General features: G+C 34.1%; 2 protein-coding genes across 2 annotated transcripts; both read left to right on the top strand.

Annotated features, from left to right (window-relative positions):
• The first annotated feature begins 1,360 nt into the window (after positions 1-1,360).
• On the top strand, positions 1,361-3,632 carry LOC127731976 (cholecystokinin receptor type A-like). Its single transcript, XM_052240945.1, has one exon. The coding sequence runs from the start codon at positions 1,582-1,584 to the stop codon at positions 3,124-3,126; it is 1,545 nt and encodes a 514-aa protein (XP_052096905.1). The 5' UTR covers positions 1,361-1,581; the 3' UTR covers positions 3,127-3,632.
• A 12,434-nt stretch (positions 3,633-16,066) lies between these two features.
• LOC127731975 (cholecystokinin receptor type A-like) lies at positions 16,067-22,192 on the top strand. Its single transcript, XM_052240944.1, has one exon. The coding sequence runs from the start codon at positions 16,125-16,127 to the stop codon at positions 17,703-17,705; it is 1,581 nt and encodes a 526-aa protein (XP_052096904.1). The 5' UTR covers positions 16,067-16,124; the 3' UTR covers positions 17,706-22,192.
• The last annotated feature ends 325 nt before the right edge of the window (positions 22,193-22,517 follow it).

Here is a 22,517-nt window from a genome sequence, read left to right as displayed (position 1 = left end):
CAAAAATTGTTTGTAAACATATTTAATATATGGTCAAAAGATATGTTCTCGTACGTCATATGAATTCGTACTATGCATGCTTTTTCAATGGAAATTGTGACTTCAAAATGCATTGTTAATAGCACGATAACCCATGAGACGAGGATATATGTATACGTCAATAAGGTTTCTTCCATGGTAGTATTCATTCTCAAACCCCACTCTTTTTGTTGCTCTTTCTCATTTATTACAATATATTAATCAATTTTTCCAAGTTCCCACTTTTTTCTACAACTTAAATGTCGTTCTCTATGGTGAAATAAAATAATAGGCTTAATTTGTATTTGGCTGAATTGATAATAAACTCTTGTGCTTGTTCAAACTATTCGAACTCTATTTACAGGGGTGTGGTCCTGACACAACACTGCTCCAACAGAGTAATGCGGAAACACAATATAAGTTATACGGTCGATCACCAACACGAACTGGTTGACCGATACGATATCTGTGTCTTAACTGAATACCGACATATATCTGCAGTCTTTGATTTTAAAATAGAACAAGTCTTTGATCTTAAAATAGAACAAACGTTTCAATTTTAGATTTTATACCTTGATTTTTATCTTCTCAATTAATTTACAATATTAATTACCACAGTTGCCTCTTGTTTACAAAATAGGGAATAACTAACGAAAATAAAAGAACAAATAATACCAGCCGAAAATGAAAGAATAGAGAAATTATCACAAAAAAAATAATAGAAATAGGTTAAAAAATATAGAGAATAGAAATGGTTTAAGAGAAAATTAAAGGAAAGAGAATAATAGAGAGAAAAATAATAAATAGAGAATAATCGTTTAAAAGTTTAAGGAATATAGAAATGTAGACCCCACAGCCAGACCCTCATTTAAGATAATAACCCACAACCAGACCCTCATGTAAAATAACGACCCACAACCAGACCCTCATTAGAAATAACGACCCACAACCAGACCTTCATTGAAAATAACGACCCACAACCAGGCCCTCATTGAAAATAACGACCCCAAACCAGACCTTCATTTAAAATAACTAAATAATTGAATAGTATCATATAATTTGTTCATAACCAGAAAGGAATTTGATAGTATCTGATCACATCATATTTGGTATTTCTTTCTTATGTACGTACACGTAATATGCATTCCACTGGCTTGAGACTTTCAAAGTGCAGTAAATATAAGTAGGAAACAAATTTTTACCAAAGAATGCATTCGAACTATGACTTCGCAAATAATTTGAAAACATTTCCTTTTAGCACGTCTAATCATTGGCTATTAGCATTTCCAGAAGTATTATGCTTCGATGCACGCGTTCATTTAGTGAATAAAGGTAAGACTCTATTCTGTAAAGAAGATGACTTGCCGGATATTATATGTACGCAAGATAAATATTCTATAAACAACAACATCATTTCCGATATATTTATATGTGATCGATGTATTGATTAGGTTACATTCGTGTTTTTTTAATCCGTTTGTTACAATCTACATAATTTAATAATAATCTTCCTTGGTGAATATTGGAAGTGGCTTCTAGTACGACTATATCTTCATATCAAATATGGCACAGAATGTAACGTTAGACCCTGTGACATCCAGATTTGGCAATGGTAGTTCTGCTGCCTCTAATCTTATTTCTACCAAACTGATTGACTCTGTTACAAGTTCATCACATGCTTTTGAGGATGTTACAAAATTCATAACGACTTCAAAATCAGATTTTGAAACGACCGAAGTGGTTGGCATATCTAGCAATACTTCTTTGTCTGTTATAGAGGACACCGAAATCGGCTCACTAATAGATTACAATGCAATATTAGAAAGGGAAAATCACAAGGAAGCAACGGCCTTGATACCTGTGACGGTATACTTGATTATTCTAATGATTATTGGAATCTTTGGGAATCTCCTTGTTCTTTACGTGTACAAGTTCCGTTTCAAACGTAGTACCTCTAGAGTTTTCATTTTAAGTCTTGCAGTATTTGACCTCCTGACCTGTTTGCTGGGGATGCCATTCCACATCATGGACATGATATATCCATTAATGTTTGTGTGGGACGGTGCGTGTAAATGTCTAGGATTTGCTTTATCTTTCACCATCTTGGCATCCATATTTGTTCTCGACTTGATAGCCATTGATCGTTATCGGAAGATATGTATTCCGTTTCAAAAACAATTGTCTGCCAAAGGGACAAAAATCACGTGTTGGGTAGTGTCTTTGGTATGTCTTTTGTTAGCCACACCGATGCTGTTTATTTACGGATCTGTCGAAACTGATACTAAACATCCAAATGTGACAGGGAAGGAATGTTATATCTCTGCTGATATGTGGGATTCGGACTTTCCATTGATTTACAATGCTATTAACATTTTGATTTTCCTGGTTTCAGTTTTTATTCTCACGGGACTGTATATTAAGGTAGGCATCGTTGTGTGGCAGAGAAAAAGTTTTCACGATTCACACTCAAGTAGAAATGGATCTAAGCGTTCAGCTTCCGGAACTAGTACTCCGGACACAACCGTCATTCAAATGCACTCGATAGTAGACGATTCAAAACAATCAGTTAAATTCGATAAAGGAGGACAAGAAAGCACAATTCAAATGTTTAGTTCTAAACCCGCAATATTTAAAACCGACTCGGTAAGTTCAGCCTACAATTCACCAAGGACCAAACGAAAGGAAGAAAGCTTGCACAGGAAGAAGCTAAAACGTCTGATGTCAGAACTATCAAGCACGAGCGGAGACGAGGGTCCGTGTGAACGAGGAAACAGCAAATTTGCTACTAAAAAGCAGATGAGAACGGTCCGAATAACAACCATGCTTTTCCTCATAACTTTGATATTCATAATCAGCTTTTTGCCATATTTAATAATCGAGGTGTTAAATAGTCTAAATGACGAATTTTGGAATGAAATGAGCATGAGTGAACTGGTAATTTTCAATCTTTTACTGCGATCATATTTTATCAACAACATGATTAACCCTATTATTTACTGGTTTCTGGACAAAAAATTCAAACAAGAAGTACGGAAGTTTTTCCGGGATATTAGGAAATGTAAATGGTCCAGAACATTTCGATTGGACGCAAAATCGTTTACATCTTAAATTGAGTTGAGAAAAACGCACATGACTTACATACAATTTTAAAACCCTATACTCACTTTAATACCATTTATTTGTCATGTATGCTTTATTATCTTATTCCTTGTACATTTTTATGATAAGGATGATCTAAATGGAGGAAAGGATGTTCATTTCTGTATTGTTACTTTTCACCAATTATTCTTCATTTTTCCTGGACGCTAAACAACAACACTTTCACTTCTATATACATGTGTATATCAAAACCAATTAACCTCTTTTCTTTCTCTCTTGACCCACTTTTTCCTTTTTTATTTTTTGAGCGTTACTATCTTTTTTGTACACCCCACCAGACCTCCATACATTGGCTTTATGTAGGACATTTGTTTATTTACAGATATATTGTATGGAAGCTCGTTTGTTTTTCAACCGCTGAGTAACTTTCTTGAGTTATGTAGCCTAATAGTATGCATACTGTTTTTTGTAATCGCTATAGCTATCTAATATAATTAAATCTTTATAAAATTTAACATTTATTGTCGAAATGCGCACCTGGTGCAGTAAAAAGAAATTGTACCACTGTTATTACTATCCCTACGTTGATTCCTCTGTTGGTTGATTGTTAGTCCACGGGGGTATCACCAGTCCAGTAGCCGGTAGTGGATACCTCTGTTGGTTGATTGTTAGTCCACGGGGGTATCACCAGTCCAGTAGCCGGTAGTGGATACCTCTGTTGGTTGATTGTTAGTCCACGGGGGTATCACCAGTCCAGTAGCTAGTAGTGTCATGAAAATACGGATATTGTGTAATTAAAAAACTGCTGTTACCTTATGCAAAGTTTAGATTCTTTTCCCGCCATTGGCTTAGATTCTTTTCCCGCCATTGGCTACACTTCTTGTCCTTTTGGATTTATAAGCTCTTCTTTTAAAAAAAATAAATGTCGGCCAGTCATAAAAAAAACCCATCTAAATTACCAAATATTAGTGTTATTTTATCATAATTACTAAAGCAGCGTCCAATCGTCTTTGTGGTTGGGCGGGGGAGCATGGTTTATAAAACAATATTTAATTCTCAATTTCATTGAAACAATAATTTGTTTCAGACAGTTAACGTTGTTAGTCCGAGAAAAAAAACATGGAATTCGTAACTAATCCCCTGTTAAGGGAAACGAAAATTTTCAAGGTAAATATTCACAAGTCTTACAATTCTTAATAGGAACGGAGTGCTTCGCAGTATCATAGACAACGTCAACATGATGCAATAATTGTTGAATACCCATACTTATCTTCCGAATTTGAAATCATCCCATCGAAAATTTAACGCCATCACGAGTTGGTTGACTGTTATGGAATATCTGTTTCACAGATAACGACGGATATGTTCTAATTGTCGTAACCACAATCCCTTCCTCTTTTCCTTGAATCAGACCTACTAAATTAGACTTATCACCGGGTTTGTACTTAGATGAGCAACACGACCGTTGCTACATGTAGAGTAGTATCTGCTTACCCTTCCGGAGCACCCAAGATAACTCCCGGTTATTGGTTGGGTTCTTGTTGCTCAGTCCTTCTTGTGTTTTGTGTACTGTTTGTCTTTTCGTTTTTGCCATGGCTTTGTAAGTTTGTTTTTGCCATGCCTTTGTAAGTTTGTTTTTGCCATGCCTTTGTAAGTTTGTTTTTGCCGTGGCTTTGTAAGTTTGTTTTTGCCGTGGCTTTGTAAGTGTGTTTTTGCCATGCCTTTGTAAGTTTGTTTTTGACGTGGCTTTGTAAGTTTGTTTTTGCCGTGGCTTTGTAAGTTTGTTTTTGCCATGGCTTTGTAAGTTTGTTTTTGCCGTGGCTTTGTAAGTTTGTTTTTGCCATGGCTTTGTAAGTTTGTTTTTGCCGTGGCTTTGTAAGTTTTTTTTTGCCATGGCTTTGTAAGTTTGTTTTTGCCATGGCTTTGTAAGTTTGTTTTCGACTTATGTTTGTAATATCTCTTTGGTATCTTTTGCCTCTTCCCCTGTCCATGACATGTTTCACATTCTATATTCCTTTCTAGCCAATAGAAACATTTCCATATCATACGGCAACGCAACCAATCAGAACAGAGTTTGTAAAGTTATAATGGATATCGAATGAGACTTATAGCTTGACACCGCGTTGCGAAGAAAATACATTACAAAACAATACAATATCAATATTTATCGATTATGACACCCAAAAGAAGCAGAGCAATTACAAGTATAGTAAGTGAACAAATGATTATGATATTTTTTTTGTCGATGTTAAACAAGAAAAACACTATTTCTTAACAGGTAACTTCTAAAGTGTTTAAAAAAGATTGTCGTACAAGGTTAACGTTACTCAAACACTCCTACGATTAAACGGAAAGTTAGGATATACGTCATGATTCAGCAACACAACGACACTTACATTTACATTCCTCTAAATAACGAAAATCATGAAGATATGACATACGACTACCGACGTTTCACATAAAATTGTCACGTGGTTAAACGAGATCTCATACCGCCCTCTTTCTAATTCCAATCTGTTTGAAAAACGTACAGAAAAAAAATACAGTTAAAAGCCAGCCCCGATTTGTTTTGTTATTGTTGTCTGGTCTTTAATATTCTATGCACAATAGTGTTTTGTTATTGTTGTCTGGTCTTTAATATTCTATGTACAATAGTGTTTTGTTATTGTTGTCTGGTCTTAAATATTCCATGTACAATAGTGTTTTGTTATTGTTTTCTGGTCTTTAATATTCTATGTACAATAGTGTTTTGTAATTGTTGTATGGTCTTTAATATTCTATGTTCAATAGTGTTTTGTAATTGTTGTATGGTCTTTAATAGTCTATGAACAATAGTGTTTTGTTATTGTTGTCTGGTCTTTAATAGTCTATGTACAATAGTGTTTTGTTATTGTTGTCTGGTCTTTACTATTCTATGTACAATAGTGTTTTGTTATTGTTGTCTGGTCTTTACTATTCTATGTACAATAGTGTTTTGTTATTGTTGTCTGGTCTTTACTATTCTATGTACAATAGTGTTTTGTTATTGTTGTCTGGTCTTTAATATTCTATGTACAATAGTGTTTTGTTATTGTTGTCTGGTCTTTAATATTCTATGTACAATAGTTTTTTGTTATTGTTGTCTGGTTTTTAATGTTCTAGGTACGAAAGTGTTTTGTTATTGTTGTCTGGTCTTTAATATTCTATTTACAATAGTGTTTTGTTATTGTTGTCTGGTCTTTACTATTCTATGTACAATAGTGTTTTGTTATTGTTGTCTGGTCTTTTATATTCTATGTACAATAGTGTTTTGTTATTGTTGTGTAGTCTTTAATGTTCCATGTACAAAAATGTTTTGTTATTGTTGTCTGGTCTTTACTATTCTATGTACAATAGTGTTTTGTTATTGTTGTCTGGTCTTTACTATTCTATGTACAATAGTGTTTTGTTATTGTTGTATGGTCTTTAATGTTCCATGTACAAAAGTGTTTTGTAATTGTGTCTGGTCTTTACTATTCTATGTACAATAGTGTTTTGTTATTGTTGTCTGGTCTTTTCTATTCTATGTACAATAGTGTTTTGTTATTGTTGTCTGGTCTTTAATATTCTATGTACAATAGTGTTTTGTTGACTTTCATTTCAGAAAATAGGGATATGTTATATGGTTTAAGTGCCAGTCTTTGTAAGAATCAGGCAATTTTGAAAAAAAAACATGGCAGAAAAAAACCCACCGACGTTACCATCCTATTTTGAAGTTACCCTCATCCTGAGTTAGAAATGGTAGGTCTTTTGTTTCTGCGTGTCTGTTAATTCGAGAAATCTCTAGATAAATTTTGGTTAGAATGATAGCAAATTACGGAGTTAGCTCCCCTTAATTGTTAATTTCTAGTGCAGTTCAAACAAATAATATCTTGAATTAACAGAACAGGACAAGGAAACGAATGTTATATTCGTGCACCATTATACATTTTGAACATAAATTAATGTCAACTTGAGTGGGTTTTTGTTTGTCATGTTTTCACCACTGCCTGATTCTTAGGCAGATTGGTACTTTATTATATAAATTCCCTATACCAACTTGACGAAAAACGACCACAAGATAAACAACAGTCTACAAAACACTAAATAGAAAACTGAAGATGTTTAAAATGACACAGGTCTATAGTTGCTAATTCCTTATGGAGTCTTACTTTGATGGAAACAGGACCTGCCGCTTTCTTTGGGTGATATTACATAAAAGCTTCAGCACACATGGAGCTATTATGATGGCGTCTAGAACAGCTGGTTAGGACGTTTTTTTTTATTGAAAACCAACTGGCAAAAAATAAAAATTTTGGTTTAAGTGTTACTGTTACTGTACAGTATACCTTTCTTTTGCAGAGGGGCTACCCCTTGTGTCTCTGCTTTTTTACTTTTAATGAAGCTCTAAAAATTGTTTGAGATTGTTGGTAATATCCTCGTCTGCTGTTATATATGTTTCTTTGCATAATGTTTTAATTTCTTTTGATATGTATTTGAATCTACTCTAGTCTCTCTGTTTTCTTGTTTTTTTGTGTGATCTCTTTTTACGCCTTGAAAGTTGTTTTCTGCATAAGGAAATGCCTGTACCAAGTCAGGAATAGGACAGTTGTTTTCCATTCGTTAGATGTTTTTGAGATCTTGATTTTGCCATTTTATTAAGGACTTTCCGTTTTGAATTTTCCTTGGAGTTCGGTATTTTTGTTATTTTAGAGAAGAGGGACGAAAGATGACAGAGGGACAGTCAAACTCATAGATCGAAAACAAACTGACAACTACTTATTTCTATACACTTGTGTTGGTAAATTTGGATGGAATATGCTTGTCCATGCGTTTTGATTTCAAATTTTGTCCATATTGTGTTTTTATCGGTGCCAATATAATAGTATATTATTTGATAAAATGTGTAGCAGAGCCTTCCATTTCTTGTTTAATCTGTTTCATTGCGGCTTTTTTTCCATAGAAATACCTTTCATCTAACTAGTCGTTGATATTTTGCTTATTCACTGGATTATATGTATGGTATAATATCATAGTTGACTACGTCTGGGATAGGAACGACTCTAACAATCAACCACGGTTTGTAAGTCAGGTACACATCAAATGTTTTGTATTCTCTCGTTACGAAACAACATTTGGATGATACCGCAAGTTGATTAATTGTTCTGCTATTTCTTTTAAAAAGTTGGTCCCCTGTATACTGTCTCTTTTAAAGTCTACGATTAAACTCATCATGGATACAAGGATTAAAAAGTTGGTCCCCTGTATACTGTCGCTTTTAAAGTCTACGATTAGACTCATCATAGATACCAGGATTAAAAATTTGGTCCCCTGTATACTGTCTCTTTTAAAGTGTACGATTAAACTCATTATAGATACCAGGATTAAAAGGTTCATCCCCTGTAAATTGTCGCTTTCAAAGTCTGCGATTAAACTCATCATGGATACCAGGATTGAAAAGTTGGTCCCCTGTATACTGTCTCTTTTAAAGTGTACGATTAAACTCATCATAGATATCAGGATTAAAAAGTTGGTCCCCTGTATACTGTCTCTTTTAAAGTGTACGATTAAACTCATTATAGATACCAGGATTAAAAGGTTGGCCCCTGTATATTGTCGCTTTTAAAGTGTACGATTAAACTCATCATAGATACCAGGATTAAAAAGTTGGTCCCCTGTATACTGTCTCTTTTAAAGTGTACGATTAAACTCATTATAGATACCAGGATTAAAAGGTTCATCCCCTGTATATTGTCGCTTTTAAAGTGTACGATTAAACTCATCATAGATACAAGGATTAAAAGGTTGGTCCCCTGTATATTGTCGCTTTTAAAGTCTACGATTAAACTCATCATAGATACTAGGATTAAAAAGTTGGTCCCCTGTATAGTGTCTCTTTTAAAGTGTACGATTAAACTCATTATAGATACCAGGATTAAAAGGTTCATCCCCTGTATATTGTCGCTTTCAAAGTCTGCGATTAAACTCATCATGGATACCAAGATTGAAAAGTTGGTTCCCTGTATAAAGTCTCTTTTAAAGTGTACGATTAAACTCATCATAGATATCAGGATTAAAAAGTTGGCCCCCTGTATACTGTCTCTTTTAAAGTGTACGATTAAACTCATTATAGATACCAGGATTAAAAGGTTGGCCTCTGTATATTGTCGCTTTTAAAGTGTACGATTAAACTCATCATAGATACCAGGATTAAAAAGTTGGTCCCCTGTATACTGTCTCTTTTAAAGTGTACGATTAAACTCATTATAGATACCAGGATTAAAAGGTTCATCCCCTGTATATTGTCGCTTTTAAAGTGTACGATTAAACTCATCATAGATACAAGGATTAAAAGGTTGGTCCCCTGTATATTGTCGCTTTCAAAGTCTACGATTAAACTCATCATAGATACCAGGATAACAAAAGTTGGTCCCCTGTATACTGTCTCTTTTAAAGTATACGATTAAACTCATCATAGATTAAGCATTGAGGACCTAAAATTCCTAAAAGTTTTGCCAAGTACAGCTAATGTAGGGTAGAAAATCCTTAGTATTTCGAAAAATTTAAAGTTTTATAAACAGTTAATTTTTAATTATGACCATATCAATGATAATTAATGACAACGCAGAAGTGCTGACTACTGGGCTGGTGAATGTTTATAAGATAATATAAAAACAAGAAGATGTGGTATGATTGCAAATGAGACAACTCTCAACAAGAGACCAAATGACACAGAAATTAACAACTATAGGTCACCGTACGGCCTTCAACAATGAACAAAGCCTACACCGCATAGTCAGTTATAAAAGGCCCCGAAATGACAAATATAAAACAATTCAAACAAGAAATCTAACGGCCTAATTTACGTACAAAAAATGAAAAAGAAAAAAATATGTTACACAGCAACAAACGACAACCACTGAATTACAGGCTCCTGGCACATACAGAAAGTTTGCATCTCTTGCAATCCATATTATTGATGGTCAAAACTTTGTGTGTAATTCATGCATGCCGTTGCATAAGATGGTCGTAATCTCTTTGTTCATCCAAAAAAGCGCTTCGGACGCATGGAATTTATAACGTGTTGTTTTCAATTTTTAGATACTTTACTTATCTCAAAAGCTAGCTACAAAACCAGGTTTAATACACCATTTTCTACATAAGAAAATGCCTGTACCAAGTCAGGAATATGACAGTTGTTTTCCATTCGTTTGATGTGTTTGGACTTTGGTTTTGCCATTTGATGTGTTTGGACTTTGGTTTTGCCATTTGATGAGGACTTTCCGTTTTGAATTTTCCTTGGAGTTCGGTATTATTGTTTTTTTTTTACCTTTTACTAGTATACAACAGCTCGTTGATTCCTTTGGACAGTTTGTACTACAGATAACACATGGAAACTTTGGGGTTCAAGTTCCTAGGTTTTGCTTACGATTAACTTACTGAAGATAAGTATGAGGCTAAAGTATAATGAACAATTTTTGTTTTTATGCCTATGTGGGAATTTTCGTCTTTGTTAGTTCTGTAGTAACACAGCTGGATATCATCCCTGTGTATGCAGGTTTCTGAGGGGCCTGATTGGGGGGGGGGGGGGGGGGATCTCATCGCGATTCACGAGTTGATTTTTTTGTCAATCACGATTCACAGAAAATAAATTTCCATGATCACGGATCACGAAAATATAAAAAAATAATAAATCTGTAGAAAAACGGATCACGATAGCGAAAATGCGCCGACCACGAAGAACGAAAATAACCCATCAGGCCCCTCGTTTCTTGGTCTGTTGTTTGGAAGAACTGCTGGTAATTTGCGACTTGAATATAGAGAACGTATATGGGATGATGGCAGTTGGTTGACTGATGTCATATTAGAATGTTAAATATAGAACTGACAACATTTGATGTAAAGATATCTAAATGGGGTAACTTCCTTATTGCGGAACACCTGTGGAGTCTACATCTGTGGTTGTGCATTGTTGCCAGATAAAAGTAGATCTCACTCAATTTACAATTATTTATTTACGTTTTAGGAGAAGAAACTTTCTGCTTAATGTCGTTGATGTCATATTCTTTGAACCAATATATCAATATATTCAAAAACCAAATGCACTTTCGTGAAATTTGAAAAGTGATTTGACATGCGCTACGTTTGCATATCACAGATTATACGAAGAGGTAAATCTTTTCAATATATATGCGGGTCACCGAGGTATAATGCATATATTTAATTCCAAAATTATATTATACTCTACTATCAGTGTCAATCAAATGTAAATAGAAAAATATGCAATGATTCACAAGAATGTTTTCAATCAGTCTGTAAAATTTATCAAAGTCGTATCCTTCCTCTTCACATTTTGCACCAGATTGCATCTTAATCTTATATGTGGATTTCAAGTACTGATGAAAGAGGTGTTTTTTTATATATAAATGTTAAACTGATAAACAGATGAAAAGTATTGCTTTATCTCCCCCGTCTTTGTGTCATCTATGAACATTTTTGTAGAATATGTAACAATATTTGATTGCTTTGCAGGTATATGTCGAAAACATGTTTTAATGGCAGTCTTTATTCGTTTTAAAATGGATTTTAAAACAAACTAATTCAACCCCGCCATAATTTGTATTTTCCTGTCCCATGTCAGGAGCCTGTAATTCAGTGGTTGCCGTTTGTTGCTGTATATCATATTAGTTTTTCGATCATCGTTTTGTACATAAATCAGGCCGTTAGTTTTCTTGTTTGAATTGTTTTACATTTGTCATTTCGGTGCCTTTTATAGCTGACTAGGCGGTATGGGTTTTGTTCATTGTTGAAGGACATACGAAGACCTATAATTTCTGGTAAACTTCTAGGTCATTTGGTCTCTGGTGGAGAGTTGTCTCATTGGCAATCATACTACATCTTCTTATTCTTATATTTATTGTTAGTTTCTAGAGTGTTTTTTATATGATGTTATATGATGTAACGAATCAATCCTAATTACGTTTTGTTTTATATGGATAGTTTATAATGTTGGTTTTATAATATATGTGATGAGGACAATTTACAAGTACACATACATTGAAAACTGTTACGTCAATACAACAGGATGCAAAATGTATGTCCTGTTAAAATAATTTTTATATCAAGGGTTTTACATGACCGCATGGAGTAATCTTTACGGGACGAGATATAACTTTTTATTAGGGATGTCAACGAGTACTCGAGTATTCGAGTATCGCTCGGTAGTACCGAGTATCGAATACCAAAACGATACTCGACTAATCGGTTTCCTGTTAGAATATCGCTGTCTTCTTTATATAAAATTGGTCTTCTTGAGAACCGGTTACCTCTTTCGGAAAATTAAATAGGCATTACTGATTAATCATACTAGTGAATAAAATACTTTTTGTTTCGAATGCTTGTGCTAAATTTTCATTTAAAATGCCTCAGAAAATACGTGGGCTATACCTGGGCTAACACTTTAGACATGTTAAACTAAACATGTCTTAGACATTTCGTCACATCGGTACCGTCAGAGCAAATATTTTCGTCTGCAATACTGAAAGTTGCAAAGTTGTTTTGCAGTTATAGTTGACAAGAAAAAATTTTCAAATAAATTAAATTCGTTGCATCCTCTGGTGACCCTCAGTGAATAGTTAGACTTTCAATCCTTACGCCTTTGTAAACATTAAATGTGTTTTCTTAACGATTACCAAATACTATTGTTTGATATGGAATTTCCTTGTTATAATTTTTAAATAGGTGTTCATTAAATTATATTGATTATATTTTATTTTTTACTTAATTAGTATTTGTAGGTACTGGGCTATTAATTATAGTGTGTAATTCCTTTTCCCAGATACTTATGTAGATGGTTTTTCGTCCGTTGAACAACATACTACAGAATGTAAAATACGTTTTTTGAGTTTCCGTGTTGTAGGTATTTTACCGAGCGAGTACTCGAGTATCGCCCGATAAAACCAACGAGTACTCGATTAGTAATTGTTCACCGAGTTGACATTCCTACTTTTTATTGTACATTTTTAAATTATGACATGATACAGTTTAGAATGGAAGCTATCTGTTATTTATTCATTTCCTAAAATGAGAACTTAAATAATAAGGTTAAACACTTTTGTATGTATCATAAAAGCTTTGTATCGTCAGTATAAAACACTACGCTGAAGATTACAAGTCTGTTTGTGCACGAAAATTGTAAGCAACGACCTAGATGTGTTCATGACGGGCAATTTGGGCTCCAAGGTACATGCAATACTTCTTCAAACGATAGTTTGTCCATTCTCTCTCACAAATTCTCATTCCGGCTGGTGTGTCCATGAATTTCATTTCTCATTGTCTGAATTGTCTTAATAACGTTGGTTCTGTTCTCTTGGAATTCAATTGTTGGAGCAGCATGCGGTTATTTCATAATCTCATTAACAAAACAGTCTGATATGGTTACCATCTGTTGTTATTTTTCTTTACAAGTTCTTTTTATTATTTTTTGTATAATCTATATACGGGGTCATAAACAATGACTTATTTCCTCTGTTTGGTTCAAATTTAATTATGTCCATCTTGTTACCTAGAACATGTTACAATTTTTAATATTATACCAGTAAATGTCTTGTTTTTGAATAAGAAATAAGTATGAACTGACCGAGATACCCTTTTTATATATTAAATATGTTGACTGCTGTACCCCTATTTTTGATATTTTTACCTATTATGTCTGTTTGTTTTGTTCACACATTGTTATCAATATAATAGAATTTAATGCGACTGTCATACAAGTGAGAGGTTTAGCTAGCTATAAAATCAGGTTTAATCCACCATTTTCTACATAAGAAAATGTCTGTACCAAGTCAGGAATATGAGCTTTTGATTTTGCCGTTTTGAATTTTCCTTGGAGTTCAGTATTTTTGTTATTTTCCTTTTGGCAGTGAGGATAGAGTTTATTTGCTCCATGTTGAGGGCCTCGCTGTTCCTTTGCTTTTTCTGTGTTTTTTTGCTGCGCATGTACTGATTATTTGTCATGGATGGATACCCATATCATTTGTTTTTCTTTTATACTTAATTTGGGCCAGAGATCATGTCTTACTTGCGTTATTATATCGGATGGCTGAATTACATAACTTATGAGTTTGAATGTCCCTTTGCAAATTCAAAAAGGAGATGTCCGAAAAATTGACAACATCAAAAGCTATAATCAACTGAACAAATGAAAAAAACTGTCATATTCCTGACTTGATACAGACATTTTCCGAAGAAAATTGAGGATTCAGCCTGGTTTTATAGTTAGCTAAACCTCCCACTTGTATGACAGTTGTTTATAGTTCTGTTACATTGACAAAATTGGGTAAGCAACCCAAACAGACATAATAGGTTAATGTGGCAATAATTGGGATTCAGCAGCCAAATCTGTATAAACATGCATCACAGACATATAACAAAAACGACTAAAAAATTAAAACAAACAAACAAATTAATCGGGAAAAGACACTACGAAAAGGATGTAGCATATTTAAATTGACATTGACGTCAACAAAGATAGTCTTCATTTTCTCATTACACAATTTTTATAAGACTCGCAAACGTAGAAAATGGAAATGACACAGTATATTTCTTTGTAGCCGAATCATTTTTCTGGATTTGCTTTCACGGTTCAACCCCCAAGGAGTTATAACAATCTAAATACTTGCGAAGCTGAATGACCATTTGGAACATAAAATCCTTGCCTGACTGACCATAAGGGATATAAAATCCTTGCCTGACTGACAATAAGGGACATAAAATCTTTGCCTGACTGACCATAAGGGACATAAAATCCTTGCCTGACTGACCATAAGTGACATAAAATCCAAATCCACTTAAGGTCAACTTTGCCCGATGCAATAGACCACTTTCGAGTTATGTCGTTCACCGGAAAATTTAAGTTCGTCAATTTTGTGCGCCTTTGTGACGTCATTTACCAGATAGAGGGGATCGCCTGTATCCCTCCTCTATTAAAGATCATCAAGCGTCTTTGTGATCGTCAACATACAAGATAAACTAGAAATAATATTTGTTCCGTAAGCACTTAATCACAATTCCCTAATGACAGCAGTGCTGATTATCAATTATAAGAATTTAATTTGCTGAATAATTTGTGCAATATAGCAGTATCATTTTTTTCAACCAATCGCTCAACATAGAAACGGAAGTGACGACGCCCCTAAACGCACGAATGATGTTCACTAAAACCAAAGTTTTTGACGGAAATGCAACGAACTCGAAAGTTGTCTATTACAACCTCAAATCTTAAATAATTTCTAAATTTAACAACGAACAATTTGATAAAAGTCAGAGTTAGTGCTTTGATAAGAACCACCTTGTTTCAAATGGCACAGACATCGAAGTAAAATTATTGAAATGATAGATATATGTTGACCGACAACATAATTGTTGAATTTTGTGGATTAATATTTAATTAACTGTACTAACTTTGCACCCTGGGTAACTGAATAACTCAAACTATCATATATCAAACAGAATAACAGAAAACTTATAAGAGACAACAGGGACGGATCCAGGATTTTGTGAAATAGGGCGGGAGTTGTTGCCAAAAACGGAATTTATACTGCCAAGGGGAGCGAATTTTTTGGACGATTTTATGCTAAACAATGATAAAATTTCCAATCAAAACGGTCCTGTACGCCGTGTGCGCCCTTGAATCCACCACAGGATAAGAAGAACATTAAGAACATTGATGTAGAAGTTTTTTTAATTTTACGTTTACTTTTACTTAAGACGTCCTTCACTAAGTATTCTATTAATTATAAGGTGAAGCACATAGTATATTTCGAAATTCCATTATACTTAGAAAATACGTAAATTGCGCAAAATCATTGTTATCATCAATTAATAGTTTCCGCCACTTATCTTTTTTATCATGGTGGTACTTGAATTGTTTATTAGAAATAAACCACTTTAAAATGAACAATTTCATCCATAAAACTCTTAGTAGCCAAATGTAAAGTACAGTTGAGAACATGGAGAATTCAACATTCAATAATACGATTCACTTATCAACGGCAGACTCAATAAGTTCCGTTATAACGACAGAAACTGTATTTACGACTATGGATGTTGCAGTTCCAGTATTTAATAAAACCATAGGAACAGATGCAACTGACATAACAACAATTAATTCAATCATCGAGTCAACGGTTCTGCTGGATGAGTCAACGTTTCTGCTGGATGAGTCAACTGCAAATTTCACGGGTCAATTCAACACCACTTTCGGATTTAATGGAACAGACAGGAATATTGATAAGAATGGGCTACTCCAGTGGGAAAACTACAATCTAGCCAAAGCTCTAACACCAGTGACAATTTATCTTATTATCCTAATGATCATAGGGATATTCGGAAACTCTCTGGTGATATATGTTTACAAGTTTCGATTCAAACGGAGTACATCTAGAATTTTCATACTGAGTCTTGCTATCTTTGACCTTTTGACATGTCTGTTTGGGATGCCGTATCATATTTTGGACATGATATACCCTCTAACTTTTGTTTGGAATGGCGTTTGTAAAGGGTTAAGTTTCGCGCTGACGTTTACAATTTTGGCATCAATATTTGTATTAAACTTGATTGCAATTGACCGCTACCGGAAAATTTGTATCCCTTTCAAAAAGCAACTTTCTGGAAAAGGGACATTGATAATGTGCTGGGTGGTAGTTTTTGTTGCCCTCATCATGGCTGTTCCAATTATATTTATATACGGTTCCGTAGAAGTGGAAACTAGAATTCCAAATGTTCCCGGAATGGAATGTTACATTTCCGCCAATCTTATGGACTCGGTAATACCAATGATTTATGATGCAACTAACATTCTTATTTTTGTAGTCACTGTCTTACTTTTAAGTGGGTTATACATAAAAGTTGGCATTGTAGTTTGGGAAAGAAAACAATTCCATGAAATAGTACGGAATGCATCTAAACATTCGACTACATCCGTAACTAGCACTCCGGAAACTATGGTTTTCCAAATGCATACTCTAAACGATGAGGCAAAACTTGGTGTTCAATCAAACAAGAGCAATAACGAAAATGCTGTTCAACTGTATAAGACAAAAACTTCAATATACAAACAACCATCGATAGATTCATCACGTAATTCTCCAACAATCAGAAAAAAAGAGAAAAATGCACAACAAAAGCAAATGAAGCGTTTGATGTCCGAGTTGTCAACCGTTAGCGGCGACGAGTCAAATACAACTGGTAAATCAGCGTCAGTTTCGCAGAAAAAACATATGAGAACTCTACGAATAACGGCCATGTTGTTCATCATTACCTTGATATTTGTCGTGAGTTTCCTCCCTTATCTGACAATCCAGATTATGAATGGATCAAATGAAAACTTTTGGAATGAGATGAGTATTCCGGAACTGATCCTAGTCCATCTCCTGATGAGAACTTACTTTATAAATAATATGATCAATCCAATTGTCTATTGGTTCTTGGATAAAAAATTTAAGCAGGAGGTGAAAAAATTTTTCCGTGATATCAGCAAATGTAAATGGTCGAAAACCTTCAAACCAGGGAATCGATCGTTAACCTCATAGTGCGTCTAAGTATAGAAAAAAATGCAAAAACAATTTCACGAACTTGCATTCTACAGTGAGATTTATATTCAAAACATAAAAATATTTGTCTGACCTTATGTTTTCTCAGTTTTGGTGGACTGAACAGTCGATTTAAGGATGCGGGTAATTTCGCTAAAATAAGAAGTAAACAGATATGTGTTCCCATGGATACTTTAAGCACGAAGAGCAATGTTCATTTTCGAAGTATATTTAGAGAAATGTATCAATTGATTTTTTCGACTACTGTTGGTATTCATTAACAAGAAACCTTTCCAACAATTAACTAAATTAATTTTCAAGAAACTGCGTTGGGCACATTGTCTAATTCGCCTTTTCAGAATCTAATGCAATGTGGGTAATATTTTCAAAAGCGTACACTAAAATGTTGTTATTGGTTTAAAACTTTCTAAACAATAGAAATTGAAACAATGACGTGAGGTTCTTTTCATTTTGGTGTACGAACAAAATGAGATTACCCATATTCCTTTATATTCTGATAAGGCGAACTGGTGTGGACACTATCGTAATAAATATTTTGTCCCTATCTTAAATTATTCCTGTTCAAGTTAGAAAATATTAGGAATCTAATGTTTTTTTTATGATTTTAACTATTCTTAAAAAGTTTTATCGGGTCTTCTCGTTTGTTGCACATATGAGTTCGGTCTTCTCTCGGTATATTCTCATTTATGATAGATCATGATATATCCAAATGACGTCCCTATGACTTTTCTTTAGTGACTTCAATTTAAAACCTAACTCGTATCTAATATATTAGTTTGGTTTGTTAATATTTTCCCCTGCGCTACTCTGATTTAACTCCTATATATTTATGTACTGTCATGTTATTTTACATATCTGGATAGCAGGAAAAAAATTAGTACATAAGGTACCATATCAATCTCTTATCATAGCATTATCATAAACTTATTTTACACAAAACACGTATAACCAACTGTTTTTTATAGTTAAAAGAATTTAAAAATATATGTGCTTACTCTGTTTTAATATTATTTTTATGGTCCCGCCACAAAGTGGTCGGGCCATATAGTGTTACCCTTATCCGTCTTTCCGTCATTCTGCAACGAACAGTTATACGAACTTTTTTTTCTAAACGCCTTCACATATTGAGCTGATTTTTAGTATGTGAGTCTAATATAATGAGTTACAGATCGAGTTTACGTTTGGTTCCGCTCCGCTGATTTTTGCAGAAATAACGGGCTTTAGAAAATAACAGTTATAAGGGTTTTTTTTCTAAACGCCTTCAAATATTGAGCTGATTTTTAGTATGTAATATAAAAAAAGAAGATGTGGTATGATTGCCAATGAGACAACTCTCCACAAGAGACCAAATGACACAGAAATTAACAACTATAGGTTACCGTACGGCCTTCAACAATGAGCAAAGCCCATACCGCACAGTCAGCTTTAAAAGGCCCCGAAATGACAATGTAAAACAATTCAAACGAGAAAACTAACGGCCTAATTTATGTACAAAAAATGAACAAAAAACAAATATGTAACACATAAACAAACGACAACCACTGAATTACAGGCTCCTGACTTGGGACAGGCACATACATACAGAATGTGGCGGGGTTAAACATGTTAGAGGGATTCCAACCCTCCCCCTAACCTGGGACAGTGGTGTTAGTCTACTATGATGAGTTACAGATCGAGTTTAGGTTTAGTTCCGCTCCGCCGATTTTTGCCGAAATTGCGGGCTTTGGACTTTCAAAATTTTGTGAAAATAACAGTTATACGGACTTTTTTTCTAAACGCCTTCACATATTGAGCTGATTTTTGGTATGTGAGTCTACTATGATGAGTTACAGATCTAGTTTACGTTTTGTTCCGCTCCACTGATGTGTGCCTAAGTTAGGGCTTTGGACTTTGAAAATTTCGCAAAAATAAGAGTTATACGGACCTTCATTCTCAAATTTGCTCTCCTAAAAATGGCTTCAAGCAGTATTTGTGAGCGGGGCCATTCGTGGCGTTTCGACACATCTAGTTTAATTAAACGAACAACGTGAAAGATTTCTAGTAACTTTACTTTTGGGGAAAACGTCGTTACAAAAAATGTTAATACTCCTATTTATGAGGGTCTGGATTGGAGGGGGTGTCTTCACTTCTGTATTCTTAATTTTTTCGGTCATTTTTCTCTTTTTTTAATACATTTTGTCGATTATTCTCTATTTTTTTATACTTAAGAACCCCAGTATTCTCTATTCTTTATTTTGTTGGCCCATTTTATACAGTTTTTGTCCATTATTCTCTATTCTTTATTTTTTGGCCCATTTTTATACAGTTTTTGTCCATTATTCTTTATGAAGTAAACCATATCCAGACCCTCATCTATATCTTTAAACTCGTCTCAATTTGTTAGAAAAAGACTTAAACTTTTTCACATATCTTAAAATGGACTTGAATATCATAGGAATATTTATAATACAAGATGGATGTCACAGTGGAACACAGTTTTATATAGGAATCTATGTGGGAAACATATGAGAAATAGCTCAGATATTGTCTAGTGGGGGCACAACCACTGCATAAATTCCTCGGAGAAAACACTGTCAAACATACATGTTAAACATGTTTAACCCCTCCACATTGTATGTGCCTGTCTCAAATCAGGAGCCTGTAGTTCAGTTGTTGTCGTTGGTTCATGTCTGTCATATTTGGAAATTGTTTTGTTATAAATTATGCCGTTAGATTTCTCAATCGAATTGTTTTATATTTTTCATGTCGGGGCCTTTTATTGTCGCCTATATGGTATGGGGTTTTCTCATTGTCGAAGGCGGTACAATTGCCTATAGAATTGCTTACATCCACTTCATTTGAACTTTGGTGGATAGTTGTCGCATTGTCAATCATACCACATCTCCTTGTTATAGCACTAAATAAAACAATTACTATCCACTCTGATATGTTTCCACACTTATACATAATATAAATATACGTTTCATGAATTTCTTTTAAATGGACATAACTTCAAAAAAGGGAGTATATTCGATAAGGCTCCAATATGATCTAGTTATATTTCAAATTAGTATTGATCGCTAAATTGAATCATTGTTGAAAAAAGAAAAGATGGAAAATCTCTTTATTTCAGCCTTTCTGTTATGAAGTCCCAATTAGTACAAATGACAATTTCCGTTCATTTTCGTGGTTGATTGATTGATTGATTGGTGTTTAACGCCACTTTCAACATTATTGTGCTATTTCGTGGCGTTCATTTTCATGACCTGAAACACATGACACGCGTCTTAAAAAAAGCCCTGTGTTATAGTAAGTTCTTTTGTTGGGCTGTTGTGCTGGTATACTACTGTTCCAGGTTACTGGGATGGTTGGGCGCCCGCAAACAAGTTATCCCACCAGATTATGTATGTGTTGTCCCACGACAGGAAGGAGCCTGTAATTCAAGAGTTGTCTTTTTTTTGCCGCATATCAAATTTCTTTTTCGTTTAATGTTTTGTACATATATCAGGCCTATGGTTTTCTGATTTAAATCTTTTAACAATTGTCATGTCGGGGCTTGTCATACTTCATATGCGGTATGGATTTTTCTCATTGTTCAAGACCGCACGGTGACCTGGATTTTTCTCATTGTTCAAGACCGCACGGTGACCTGGATTTTTCTCATTGTTCAAGACCGCACGGTGACCTGGATTTTTCTCATCGTTCAAGACCACACGGTGACCTAAAGTTGCTAATTCCTACGTCAAAGTTGTCTTATTTGTAAACATACTTCCTCTATTTTTTTTATATTGTAATTGTTATAGGCTTGATGTGTTTGAAGTCAAGAAAATCTCTTTAGGTCAATTTGGTGCCTAAATTTATGTGACCATTTCAAAGGAAAAGTTCTATATAAATTGTTCTATTTCACTTTCTGGAATGTTCTTTTTCATACAACTTTTCTTTACAACTCATCATGAAATAATGGACTTGATATCATGGGCCAAATAAGCCCCTTGTCGCTGCTACCCCTTACTCCATTAAAGTTAATACATGATTTTTGTTCATTGCGAAGTTGCATGTTTATGTCCAGTCTTTCGTTTGCCAATGCTTTAATATTCTATTTAGACTGGTACCCGGCCGTTATTTAACAAGTTTCCCAATACATACTGAATATTTTACGGAGGGGACCAACCTATATTCTACTGTACTGGAGAGTATATTGTTTTATATTAATAATATATAAATTTAATTTCAATTTAAATTCTATGAGTAATAATATTCACCAATATTCATGCAGTAACCCTTTTATCGAAGAGCAAAGCTTTAAAATGTGTTTTAAACAACTTATTTTTCTAAGTGATGACCACACTATTTGGTGCTTAATTTGTACCATTGCAATATCAAAATTAGTGCAAGCTAACTTTTGGTCAAGTTCTGTATTGTTGTTATACAATAACACTAAATATAATGTAGACATGTTATATATTAAAATATTGTCAGTTTTTTCATTTGTTTTCTGTTTTAATACGCAGATCTAACATTCGGCTAAATCATATACCATTCAAAATCATAAAGGAGGATCTGGATGGGGTTTACAGACTAGAGAATAATGGGCAAAATGTGCAGAATAAATGGCAAAATGAATAAAGAATAGAGAAAAATAGGACAAAAAAATAAAGAATAGAGAATAATGGGGTGCTAAAATATAAAAAATACAGAAAAAAATATCTAAACAATTAAAGAATACCGAAATGAAGGACCCCCCATCCAGACCCTTGACATATAATCTGCGATTTATGTTTTGCATTGTTGCCAACTATTGGTACAGTGCAA

This window comes from Mytilus californianus, unplaced genomic scaffold (assembly GCF_021869535.1).
Source record: "Mytilus californianus isolate M0D057914Y unplaced genomic scaffold, xbMytCali1.0.p SCAF_21, whole genome shotgun sequence".
Classification (NCBI taxonomy): Eukaryota; Metazoa; Mollusca; class Bivalvia; order Mytilida; family Mytilidae; genus Mytilus; species Mytilus californianus.
Note: the sequence above shows the minus strand (reverse complement) of the source record. Positions and strands in the feature narration are given on the sequence as shown.